General features: G+C 54.3%; 1 protein-coding gene across 1 annotated transcript; it reads left to right on the top strand.

Annotated features, from left to right (window-relative positions):
* The first annotated feature begins 1,267 nt into the window (after positions 1-1,267).
* On the top strand, positions 1,268-13,512 carry LOC122370098 (ATP-binding cassette sub-family G member 8-like). Its single transcript, XM_043345365.1, has 9 exons — positions 1,268-1,405; positions 8,144-9,108; positions 9,506-9,750; positions 10,603-10,990; positions 11,287-11,470; positions 11,726-11,852; positions 12,251-12,412; positions 12,679-12,793; positions 13,025-13,512. Exons 1-9 carry the CDS (start codon positions 1,377-1,379, stop codon positions 13,510-13,512), a joined length of 2,703 nt encoding a protein of 900 aa, XP_043201300.1. The 5' UTR covers positions 1,268-1,376.
* The last annotated feature ends 161 nt before the right edge of the window (positions 13,513-13,673 follow it).

Consider the following 13,673-nt stretch of genomic DNA (forward strand, 5'->3'; position numbering starts at 1 on the left):
TGATTGTCAGAATGGTGTTGCCTCGTTTGCTTAGTCGTTTTTATAGTGTGTGCTTCGATATGAATGCCACTTTTTCAGTCACGATTAATAGTTTTGTGCGCATTGGCCGTATTGTGGTGCCAAGCCAGCTAGAACCTCTTTGTCACACTATCCGACTAGGTTTTTGCTAGCTGTGGTCATTTCAGTTGCTCGGCGCCGGTGGTAACGAACTTTTTTTTGTCAGAATGGTGTAGCTCAGTTTTCTTAGTCGTTTTACTCGCCTGGTGCGCTGTGAGTGTCGCTCTTCATTCCCTGCGGTTCTGAGGCTTTGGTGTTTTGTGATCTCTGCGCCATCATTACGAACTTATCGATTGTCATGTTGGATCAACTTGTACCTGGTTGATGTGCCAGTGGTGATACTCTCAGTCACTCGTAGCAATGTGGTGCTGTGATGTGTCTTGTAAGCTATAGATGTGAGCAATTGATGTGTTCTAATTCGTATTTCGTTTTGTTCCTTATACGCATGAGTGTTGGGTGCATTGTTGTTCTTTTGGAGATTACAGTGCTGAGTATCACCTCATGGATGTGTGCGTTGGCTGCGCTGATCTCCCAGGGAAGCCTTTTTTGTCCCCGGTGTGTTTTAACTCTGACGAAATGTGCTGTGATCATTGCTTGTGATTCAATAAATAAAAAGAAAGGTAAACACTATTTTACGTTTGGCTACGAAGAACAAAGTGACTAAGTACCTACGTTGGTGCAAATGGAATAAAGGGAGCGTGAGAGTTCAGAGTTAAAGAAAAGGGAGGGAAGGAAGAGGATGGGAGACAAGGAGGCAAGGGAGTGGCGGAGAGAGTGAGAGAGAGGGACGGAGGGAGAGAGAGAGAGGGGGAGGGAGGGAGGAGGACCAGAAAGCAAAAAAAGGGATTCGGTGACTGGTGAGGCATACAACCTCAGATAGGTGAAGGCTGCCCGCAGCATTTCGACTAACTCTATTGAGAGCGCTCGTCTCAGTCTGCTCCCGAGGCCCGAGCTGTCAGCGCTGCACCACACGGCGTTCCCGAGCCATGTAGTACTACAATCCGTCCTCTACAGTCATCAGCGGTGCTCATCACCACAGTACCGTCCTGGGCCCGGCACGGACCGACGCGGGTGGATGACCGACCTGCGCCGGCTCTACCGCTCTACCGACCAATCAGCGGCGGCGCGCGACTCTACCGTCGGCGGCGGCGGTCGCTCGGCTGTGACGGGCGGCGGGGCGGCGCCGGCGCCGAGCCAGTGTGACGCCGTGACGCCCGCCAGCGTGACGCGTGCGGCCGGTGACGCCCCGGCGCCGGACGGTGACGCTGTGACGGTGTGGACGGACCGGCGCGCGAGCCGGGCCGGGCGAGACAGGAGGCATGTTTGGAGGACTGAGGACACGGAGCAGGTACGGTGATAGCTAAAAAGATCGTATAGTTTTCATGGATAATGATAGCTATCTTTACATCACAATGCTGCCTGGATTACAAGGATCCTGTGGATTAGTGGTTCTCTGTCGTGTCTTCCCTAAAATTTCTTGTGGACAGCGGGAGTGCATTTCAGATGCACGATATCGGCTGTCGATTTGACAGATTGCGCTCATTCAGCACTATCCAAATCATCCTATCTGCACTTTGCTCTTTTGCAGTAATAAAAAATCGCCACGTTTTACGCTCATATTCGATAACAAGTATGTCATTGCTGTCATGCCGTGTAATGTTATTTAGTTGTCTGTCCTTCCGTTCCTTACCTATCTGTCGGTATGATTTCCATTGACGACCAGGCCCAGTAAGAGAACCCCTGTCATTGTCAGCGTCTCTCTTTGCTCACAATCGAGTTGGATCCTATACCAGTATATGTGGTTGTGTGTACCGGAACATTAGATAGGTCGAAACACCAATGGATCGAATCAGTTCGCAGATAGAATCCGAATGTAAGTCACAAGTTCAGTGTTCTGTGTCACGCCTCGTTGACTCTGAGTCGGTGTGACGAGTCACGGTGGCTCTCGACTTCAACAATGGACTCCGACTTCCGGTCCGAAGGGACGGACGGACGGCAGGTCTTCCTGTTGTGATCCCCGGCGACATGGGCTTTGTCATGGTCCTTCTGGACGGGGACTTTACACAAACATCCATCGAACGCGATTTCAGTATCATTTTGTAAAAGAATTCAGCCTTTTCTATGCCACGAAACCAATGGCCGTAAAACATCTGAACCTCAGTCCAACCCTGTCTGAATGACGCTATTGTCATTACCAGTGGCAACTAGCACCAATGTTATGCTATGCACTTCAAATTACCTTCCAACAAGCTCAAGGACATGACTGAAGTGTCGCGCCTATTGTGTCGTCTGCCATTTCATCCCGTAGTGACACTCCACATTGCGATGGAGGGACTGTGCTTGTTTCCTGCTTACGCCAGGGCCAACGCAAGTCATGCATAGAGCACAGGGAGCACTTGCTGCTAAAGGTAGATCCGCTCCTACTACATGGATAGCATGAAAGTGGTCCTCTGATGAGTCAACAAGCAGATGGCAAAGCGTTATCCCTGCTAATGAATGCTCATCGCTCGTGGAATTTAAACATCGCTCTGTGTCGTTCCAAGCTACTCTCAGCCGTGGTGTATCCGTCCGTGCTGTCATAACGGCCACCTGGCCTCCTGCTGAACGGTGAACACCAGTGGTCATCAATCTCTGGGCCGCCAGGTGCTCCACCGAGCCCGCGGGCTGCTGTATGTGGTCTCTAGTTATGTTACTGGCTGCTGTGACTGGTCTTCAGTCATATTGCTGGGCGATTGCTGGTTCATTGGTGTGTGCATCTCCGTTTCTTATTTCTAAATGAAAGAGACTGATTCCTTTTGCTAGCGATGGTCGCAGCATCTGACACCCGTTGGTGTTTCATTTTGCTAGCCTAGCGCTCCCGCTTCTACGCTTGTCTATCGCTACTCCCTGGGCGCGTTAGTCGGCCGATATAGCCTGTTACGCTGGCCTGCTGTATATTGAACTGCGGCGAGTTTGTATTCTGACTTGTTGCGCTTGCCTTCCTCTTCTCACTGTGCCGCCCTTCTCGCTGGCCGCTCGCGCTCCCTCTGCAGATCTCCCATCCCGGCCTCTGCCGTTCCCCGTGGCCGCTAACTGTTCCCGCCGCTGTCCGCTGCTCTCAGACACACGTGAGAACCCGTCTCGGGCCGGTGAGACCGACCGCCGTCACAGATGGTGGGGAGAGCGTGGACCGTGAGTGGACGGACGCGCCGGCTGACTGCTGGCAGACGCTCCCCGGTACACGGAGCAGCGACGGTCTCTCTGCTGGTCGGACTGAGACTGGAGATTGGAGAGTGCTGGGTGGCTGTGGACAGATGCTCACTGGTGCAGGAGAGAACTGATGGTCAGTCTGCCGCCTGGTGGAAAGTGCTTAGAATGTACCGGACGTAAGCCCATTCCTGACCCAAAGTGGCGTCTGTAACAGTGGCTAGCTTAGCTCCATTCAGCAAACACATAAAATGTGTTTGTCGGACGGAGATGATAGACGCAGCGACGTTTAACGGTTCAGTAAGTATATTATGGTTTGTCTGCTGGACAGATTGAACTGGAGAGCTCTTAGGATGCGTCAGGTGGTTGCAGACAGACCAGCTACATCATGCAGATTGTAGGGTGCCTGAGTTCAATGCTGGAGAAGCTAGTGAGCAAGTGGCGAGAATCTAGGAGGAAGCCTGGGAAGATAAAACGCTCCCCGAGTTGGCTTGTATTAAGTATGGATTACCTGTTGCCTGAACCGGTAGACATGAGTGAGATTTTCTCTGACTTGAAAGGTGGACTTCCTACATACTTGTCGTCACAAGAGACTCTTGAAGCCTGTGAAATCATCAGAAATATGCGCTAAAATAGCGGTAATTTTGCATGGTTATGAATTATGAGCATCACAATCACTGCCATAGACCACGCTCATGCAGTATGATAAGGCCGATAATTGGTCTATGCCAAGACAGTTAAGCGATTATAACGGCCTCATAACAGCAATGCATGACCGCAAACATCTTCACGCGCCGCCCGATTTGAAATGTTGGAGTGGGTGGCTATAATTCACCAAACAGCTTGTTATCAGAGGCAAGAGTGCAGAGAAGTGGACCTGAACGATCCCCAGTGAAGGCAGCAATGATATTAACCGTTTTCACGACGGGCTATCAGGCGAGTGCACCTAATTTGACCAAATCTGCACGAAATCTTCTGTACAATAAACATATTCGTGTCATGACTTTATTTCAGTGTTTTAATCGAAAATGACGTGTGATAATTTGAAAAAACGAGGCATATAGGTAAGCATCTCTGCAGCCCGAACTGATAACTGAAGAAGCACACTGAACCTAATTTGACCAAATCTGCACCAAATCTGCACCTAGCCTGCACCAAATGTGTACCAGATGGTCGTCGTGAAAACAGCCATTAATAGCCAAGCGAAGACACCAAACAAACAATCGACGATCTTAGTCATTTTGTAAAAGAGCATGCTGTGGTACACTTGGGCAGACATTTCATGGTGGCATATGGTCTTCAGATCGCTGTATTTCGCCATGGATCTAACAGAGCTGCATTTTCACCCTGGGTCAACCGTCAAACCAGGGAGCCCATATCAGCCACCGCAGCGGCCGGAAACGAGTCAGATGGCAGCCATCGTCTGCATAGTTTCACTCTTTTGAAGCAGTCTTAAATAGCTTAAGGTGTATTTAATGGCGGACATTCAGGACTTCCAGCCTGTGCTATTAGTCAATAGTTCTTGAGTTTCACTATTCGATAGCGGAACTAACCTGTTCTGAAACCGGAACTGCTCATGTTCCGTTCCCCTGGTGGGAGGGACGCGTATTTAAAACTGTCAGTAGGCCATTCACGGGAAAACAATTTCCACCCTCTCCCGCGGAAATGAATGACAAATACATAAACACGGGGTGTCGGCCATCCCGACAATAACCTAGGCAACCTGTTGTTTTTTCATGAGGCTCTGTTCATCAGTCTATTGGATTGACCTCATACTGATATGCTGGAAGTATAAGCTAGCTGAATAGAATTCAGGTGTGTCGTTTGGTGTTTTTTTCACAATGTATAGGTGTATCAGGTGTTGGCTCGAGCTGCCGGTCTAGTTCAATGATGAATAGTGCATAGCTTCATATTGTTTTGAGATGCGTTGATAAATGCTTAGAACCACCATCGCAGCACCTCTGTTTGAACTTTTTTCGTTGTTTTAAATATAACAACACCTACCCAATCATCCAGTATGTAAGTACCTACCCCGCAGATTTGTACCCCGCCTTGTCAGAACGTTAGTTCCTCCGGCATTGGAGTCTCCGGTGTTAGTGCCCTACTCCCTACCGCAGTCTCCCGTCTCGGGCGGCGGCTCGGTGTCCTGCGGTACAGCATCCCGCCGCGCGGCAGGCGGCTGCTGCCCGGAGAAACTGGACGATGACTGGGCCGCCCTGCCGGTGAATGGGACCGCCGCAGACGGTGGAGACAGCGGCGACGGCTGGCCGAACGGACCTCCATGGGTGTCGCTTTCCTCACGCGTCGCGGCTAATGTGGCGGCGAAACGGCGAGAGCCTGACGAGCCCAATTGAATCCGGGGCAATTTGAGAGGTGTCTCTTGCTGCCTGCGATACGGGTGGCTAGCACTTGCGATGCTACCAATGTACATACGTCGCCATTTTTTAAGACGATTGCCAAGGTTGTTACGGTCTTGGAGTGCTTGCATACAACTTATATTTGTGCTGTTGGATCAGATGTCTTATCCGATTTCTCGGTGCGACTCCCCTGTGTCATAGCGGCATATGCATGCAAAGGATATCTAGTCATCATTGCAAATACATAAGGTGGTTGACCGTACTTAGCAACCGCCTACATAATCCCTATTGTGATCTGGGTGAATGTATAATGCATGCACGCCTCTGCAAAGTAGCAGTTCTGGCCCTGACACTTGTCCTGTCGCCGGTTATCCCTTTGCATTTAAAACCAAGTCGCCTCTTACCCGTACCCACCATGGACCTCTTCTGCTGAACTTAGCGTGTGTCTCTTCCACGTCATTTTGAGTGACCCGACCACGTATCCTATCACTTGTTCGCCGGCCAGCCGACAGGTCTGCTGGAACGGACTCAGCTCGGTGCATTGTGACCGAGGCTGTGGTTGTGAACGCGTCGTGTTGACGTGCAGTGACCCGTGACAAAGTTAGGGAGGAACGACAAGGCTAAGCTAATATGGAAAGGCTACTCCAGATGCCGGTCAATCATTTTAGGCATTTTCAACCGAGGGACGAGAAAAGATCCATGCAAAAAAGGCATTAATGAAGGTCTGTAATTTCGATCAGGAACTTTCAGCAAAGAACAAAAGTGACAGAAATAGAATAGGTATCCAGACTGCGCATGGCCAGATAAGCACTCAAGCTGTGTTACTGAAATATTGCCTGACGATTTATGCTTCCATTGCTGAGGTTATTTTCGCAGACGCTTCCTACACATCCCGAGAAGGCTCCAATACCATCAGCAGGGTCGAATGGCGGAACGGCTTCCTGTCCGTATAGCGTTTACAAATGGACCTTCAGATTCCTGTCAAAGTTCCTCAACGCTCCCATCTCTATCCCCATCCTCTCCCAGCTCAGTGACTCTGGTCGGCCGCCGGTCTCAGTCACGGCCTGGGCCGGGACGCACCGTACCCGTACCCCACCGGCCGCGCCGCGCCGCACACCACGCCACTCCCGGCCGACCGTGACGGCCCGCTAGCAGACGAGCGTGACGTCACGGCACGCGCTGCGTGACGTCACTGGGATGGCCGCGGGGCAGGCCGGGCCCCGCGGGTCAGCCGAGCCGCCGCCGGTAATCGGCGGCGATGATCTGGCTGGTGGCAGCGCCGCAGGAGGAGACGGCAGTGGGCCGGCGCCGTTATGTGTGAAGCCATCCGTGACGGAATGCTGGCGGGCGGTGTTATCCGTTTCATGGTCTGTGGCCACGGCAGATTGTTATAAATAAGATACGTGGTGGGAGGAAGGCATAAGGTACGGGCGCTAGCGGCTATTTTCAGCGATAGATATAGGTCACGGTTTGTTTTGAATGTGCAAATATCCACAGCTGAGTTGCAATCGAGCAGCGTTGTCGTTTGTGTCTTATTTATCTTTGAAAGCACGCATTGAAGCTCAACATCTACGCCTCGCCTTGAACAGCAGCTCACTGGGAGCGATTTCACATCCTGACATGATGCGCGGTCTATATCGCGGTCTTCCACACCGGCCGCGGTCGGGTCGACGCGGTGACCTCCGCGACCTCCACGTTAACCTCTAAATCTGATGCAACCCGCAGTTAGAAAGCCCCGCCAGCGATCGGCTTCTGAGCGCCGGTGCTCCTCGCACGACCGAGCCCACCGCCGCTGCCTCGGTCCGCAAACCTCTGTGGGAACTGAGAGTTCGAACTGAAAGTCTCGAACTGATGGTGCGGAGAAATCTCACATGACGGCCGAATCTCGCAGCTCCACTGGTGCTGTTTCGGCGAGTCTGTCCCTACCGAGGTGTGAAGTCTGTGCTGGACACGGGATTCGTTCGGGCCACTGCCTGCGGTGGCAGACGGGTGCACTGAAAACAATTTAACCCAAGGCCCGCGAGTAAACCGGTGTTTTGCGGGTACCCCTATCCGCAACCATTTTTAACCACCCTCCCAGGAGTACAGTAAGGTCCCATTGCGGTGTAGTCGTACTTGCTCTGAGCGGATATAACCGCTGTCAGCGAACAAGTCCGCTGAGAGCAGGGACGACTACACTGCAATGGGACCTAGCACTACTCCTGGGAGGGTGGTTAAAAATGGTTGCGGATAGGAGTACCCGTAAAACACCGGTTTACTCGCCAGCCTTGGGTTAAATTGTTTTCAGTGTGTGAAAAGTCCGTTATTGGGCTGGGAAAGTGAGACAGACTGCGGGAGAGATGGGAGAACTTCGAGCAGGCAGTGTGGAGAAGAGACAGGAGACATGTGGTTTCTGGAACAATTGCGAGATCGGTTATGTTCTGTTTGCTCATAGAGCCGCAATGAAAACGGAGCAATGCTGCTGGGTGTGTAGGTAACACAAAAGTCGTTACACTCCCGAGACCCCGGACCCGAATTAGCTTGTAACCGTTTTTTTTCCACAGATCGGATGGCCCGGACGCCTGGGAGCTGAACGCTATGGGTCGACAGTACCCGGCTTCCCGGCAATGGCAGGCGCTCTACAGCTCCCAACGCAATCTGGGCGGTCCTCAGCGACACCTTGGCGGATCGCAGCGCTACCTTGGCTACTCACGCCGAAATCGCGGCGATTCACACCGCTACCTTGACGGCTCTCACCGCAACATTGGTGGTTCTCACCGTAATCTGAACGTCTCGGACGAGTCACATCCATGGTCGATGTACAGACAGAACCTGAACTCGGAGTTTGCCGACTCGGCGCTGGGCAGTAGCGACAAGTCGCCCATCCCTCCCGGCGGCAACTTCCAGCTGCGCGAGAGCGCCCTGCTGCGGGGCACCCCGCTGGGTCCGCGCTCCCAGGTGGGTGCCGACATGTACAAATACCTCAAGAACGGCCTGCCGCGCGTGTTCCCGCCGCCGCGGCCGGACGGCAGCTCCGGGTACGACTCCAGCGGGGACGACTCTCCGGCGGCGCGGCGCCGGCGCCGCCAGCGGCGGACCCTCTCCCAGCCCGACCTGCGGCTGCAGGGCGGCCGCGGCCTGCGGCGCTTCGGCGACTCGATGTTACCGAGCCGTGCGCGCGCCAGCAGCGAGGCCGACCTTCTGTCGGCCGAGTCGAACGCCTCCCCCGAATCGGACGAGGACCTGGCCAGCCACGGCGAGCTGGTGGCGCGGCTGGAGCGGCGGCGGCCGGCCGGCGGGCGGCCCGCCGGGTTCGCCGGCCGCGCCGCGCCCGACCGCGAGCCGCCCATGCTGAACACCCGCCTGTTCCCGCCCGACCAGCAGCTGGAGGGCAACCGGCCGCAACTGCAGGTGCGCCAGCTCGGCTGCGAGCGCAGGGTGGCCCGGCCCGGCGGCTGGAGACGCATGCTCGACGACGTGACCTTCGAGGCGCGTGGCGGCGAGCTGGTCGGAATCATGGCGACCTCAGGTGAGAGCTGGAGGGTGGGGAGAGAGGCGTGAGAGAGAGAGAAAGAGAGAGGGGGAGATAGAGAGAGAGAGAGAGAGAGAGAGAGAGAGAGAGAGAGAGAGAGAGAGAGAGAGAGAGAGAGAGAGAGAGAGAGAGAGAGAGAGAGAGAGAGAGAGAGAGAGAGAGAGAGAGAGAGAGAGAGAGAGAGAGAGAGAGAGAGAGAGAGAGAGAGAGAGAGAGAGAGAGAGAGAGAGACAGAGAGAGAGAGAGAGAGCTACCAAATTTACTCGCTGCATCTCACCCACGTATTCCGTTTCCCGCTCTTAGGAGGGCAAGGGCTGATCCCTGACCCTCCCGTCGACCTGTCTCTGGACAAGGTGTGAGGGCTGACCGTTACCCCGCCCCTCTCTCCGTGCAGAGGCCGAGGGCACGGCGCTGCTGGATGTTCTGGGCGACTGCAGCAGCCGGGGCCAGCTGAGGATCAGCGGCCAGCTGGCACTGAACGGAACCACCGTGCTGCCGGCGCGGCTGGCCGAGCGGCTGACCTACGTCCAGCGGGACGGCACGTTCAGCGGCCACATGTCCGTCCGTCAGACGCTGCTCTTCCACGCCTTCCTCCAGGAGCCGGGCCACGTGGCGCGCTGCTTCAACACCAAAAATAAGGTGAGCGGGGGGAGTATCATCTTTTGTTAGCCATTTGCTGAATGTTGTCTGTCCGCTTATACTGTCCGTCACACAAATCGACTGACCGGCGACCGTCCACTGAACGTTTACTGACTGCTGCTGACTGATGGCTTTTTCACCAAATGATGATCGTATACTGAGTACTGACTCGCAGAATGTTCTTGTAGTCGGCGCGCCCTATAAGCCCCAAGTGACAAACAAGAGTAGGTACTGACTGACCGTCTTCGAAACTGTTACTCGTTAGGTGACTGTCTAATGAATGACCGTTTATTGACTATTGATCGTCTACTAATCGTTCAGTAAACATTTACTTATCGTCAACTGACTTGTCTTTTAGTAATCAAATGACTGTCCATTAGTAGTTAACTGACCGTTTGCAAGGTAGGCTATCGTTAACTGACCGTCTTCTGATTGTCTACTGAAAGTTTCTTACTAACCGTTTCTTACTAATCGTCCACCAACCGTTTACTGATCGCCATCGACCAGTGACCGTTTATCCGGGCCATTAACTAAACATTTGTTGACTCACTGTTAAACAACAGTCACCTTAGTTCAACGTTTACTAGCCTCTACTCACTATTTCTGACACCGTTATGTGATTGTTTAAAAATCGTCTTCTGACTATTTGCTGAACGTTTATTTAGGTACCGTTTTCTGTTTTCTGGCCATTTGTGAACTGTTAACTAATTCTTTACTGAGCGCTTGCCGTGACTTCCTCTTATCCGTCTCTCCCCGGCAGATAAACGCCCTAATCGAGGACCTCAGCCTGGGCCAGTTAAAGCACACGTCTGTCTGTGACCTGACCGTCTGTTCCCCCTGTCTCCCCGGCAGATAAACGCTCTAATAGAGGACCTTGGTCTGGGCCAGGTGAAGCACACCTCAGTCTGTGACCTGACCGAGTCGGAGCTGTGTCGACTGAACGTGGCCTGTCACCTGTGTCTAGAGACGGACCTGGTTCTGCTCGACCAGCCCACCCGGCACATGGACATCTTCGACACCTTCTTTATGATCGAGTACCTGCGCCAGTGGGCCGCCCGAGGCCGGATCGTGATGCTGACCCTGCAGCCGCCCACCTATGAGATATTCAACATGCTGGGCCGTGTGCTGCTGCTGGCCGATCGGAGGCTGGTGTTCAGCGGCAAGGCCAAGCAGATGCTGCCCTACTTCACCTTCATCGACTACGAGTGTCCGTCATATAAGAACCCGTCCGATTACTACCGTGAGTGTGTACTCGAGTGTCTGCTGGCCATATTGATGTATTTGGTTACATACACCTTGATAGCCGTTTGCAATAGCTAAAAGAAATCTAACACTCTCATCTCCATATCTGCAATGCAGCTCGCCCTCCGTGACAGCTTACTCGCACTTGATTTCTCATTCATTCATTCATTCATTCATTCATTCATTCATTCATTCATTCATTCATTCATTCATTCATTCATTCATTCATTCATTCATTCATTCATTCATTCATTCATTCATTCATTTTCCTCTGACCTCCCCACCGTGCCGCAGTGGACCTGGTGACGCTGGACGAGCTGTCCCCGGAGGCGCACCTGGAGTCCTCCCAGCGCGTCTCGGAACTCTCGGAGGCGTTCCAGCGCCGCCAGGAGACGCTGGAGATGCCCGGCCCGGCCGGCCTGCTGCCGCCACGGGTCCGCAGGGCCGGCTGCTGCGCCCAGCTTATGGCGCTGGCCGTGTGAGTACAGGGTAGACGGACCGGCGGTATCATGTATTGGGTCTCAGGTACAAGTTAGTACCTATTGCCGCCTCGAGTCACAAATCAGGAGAGATTTCAGGTTAGCTCACTTATTTATGTAATCCTACAACTTCTGAACCAACTATCCCGCTCTACTCAACATTCTTCGTTGACAGGCATCGAAAAAACTAACGCTTACCACTCACTTCACGGCTGGTTATCTAATGTATAGTAACTCGTCCGTTTTCCCGACAGGCAAGCGACCGTGTACAAGTTTCCGTACAACGTGATGGGCTGGGCGGTGCGGCTGATGGCTGCCTGCATCATGTCTCTCATAGTGGGCACCGTGTTTTACGACATACGGGGGGAGGACCGGGACCAGGTGAGGCTCAGTGCTGCCGTCCAAAGGCAAAACCGCATATGTCGGGTCAGGTCATGACCTGACATATGCGTTTTTGCCTTTGGACGGCAGAGTGGATGAACTTCTACAATGTTGGTGGGGACGCATGCTACTATAAGGTATTCGATGACATTTTATATTAAAAGTTGGTGCAACTTTTATTCATCCATTCATTCGTCATTTCTTACTCCACTCATTCATTCATTCATGCATTCATTCACACGGACGTGCGTTGATGGCAATGACGGTCTTCACTCAAAACGTCTTCTACCTGTGGCTGCCTTATCAAATACGAGGAACGTAGCGGCCCTGCTAAAACACTCGAGACATCACCCTCCTCTACCCTATCTCACTCTCCCCGCTCCCCCGCTCTCTCCCAGGAGACGGTGCCGGACCGGACCGGGTTCCACTACGCCATGCTGTCTCTGGCCGCCTGGCCGAGCCTGCTACTGACCGTGTCGGACATCTGGAGGGAGAAGGACGTGGTCAGCCGGGACATTGACGACCGGCTCTACTCCAGGGCGTGTCACACCGTCAGTCAGGTCAGAAGGGTAGGGGAAGGGAGGAGGGGGAGGGCGGGGAGGACATTGACGACCGGCTCTACTCCAGGGCCTGCCACACCGTCAGTCAGGTAAGAGGGGAGGGAGAGGGGAGGAGGGGACAGCGAAGGGACGGGGACAGGAGGGGCTGTGGACAGCTTGGGACAGAATGGGACAGCGCGCCACAGACAGGTAATTCGTATTTAATCAAATCCACGTGAAAATATATCTGTTGGTTACATTCTAACGTGTTTCCTCTGCCCCGTCAGATATTTTTCGGGTTGCCGGGCTCGGCGCTCGAGTGCATCATGCTGGTGGCACCGGCGCACCGAATGGCCGGCTCCCAGCCCAGTGACACCGCCTCCACGTTCTACGTGTACGCCGGTGAGTGGCTGCACCGGGACCGGGTGTAGGGGGCAGCACCGCGCGGCGCGGCGCGGCTGGGCGCAGGAGCTCGGACCGGTAATTGTGCTGCTCATCTCAAGAGCATAGTCTTGATGTCGGTCATTCGTGAGCTCAAAGTAATGACAATTATGTAAAGAATTGCCTCTAGGCTCTGGCGTGTACCGTACTATGCTCTACACACTCCTGACCGCCCTCTGTCCTCTCTGGCAGGCTACATGCTGCTCTACCTGCAGTGTGTCCGTCTGCTGGCGATAGTGGCCGCCTACCTGAGCTCGTCCCGACACCTGTCGGCCGGCTGGCTGGCCGCCGCGCTACTGCCGCTGCTCCTGGTCGCCGGCTGGAGCGTGCACCCGCACGAGCTCTCCGCCTGGACCGGCTGGCTGGCCTGGGCCTCTGCACCCGCCTGGCTCTACCAGCGGCTGGTCTGGAACGAGCTGGCGCACATCCGGCGCCTGCGCTGCCAGCGCAACCCGGCGCTGCCGCAGGACAACACCATCATCGTGCAGCTGGACTGCGGGCTGACCTCGGGCCAGGAGGCGCTGAGCTTCCTGGCGGTGCCCGACGAGCGCACGCCGCTCGTACCGCTCATGGTGGCGGCTGTGACCACGCTGTTGGCCGTGCTGCTGGCGCTGCTGACGGCCCTGCTGGTCAGACAGAGACGCAGCGGGTCGCGCGCGCGCCGCGCGCGCATACCATGACTGCGGGGGAGGGGAGGGACGGGAGGAGAGTGGGTCCTGGAGGACGATGGAGCGGTAGCGGCCGGTGCAGTAACGTGACTCAAGCCTTGCCGGAGAAGTGTGCTTTACCGCCAGCCCTTACAAACAGTGGGAGGCGTTATGCAAGACGAAAAACGCAAGAA

The sequence above is a fragment of the Amphibalanus amphitrite genome, unplaced genomic scaffold (assembly GCF_019059575.1).
Source record: "Amphibalanus amphitrite isolate SeventyFive unplaced genomic scaffold, NRLGWU_Aamphi_draft 001097F_arrow, whole genome shotgun sequence".
Lineage (NCBI taxonomy): Eukaryota > Metazoa > Arthropoda > Thecostraca > Balanomorpha > Balanidae > Amphibalanus > Amphibalanus amphitrite.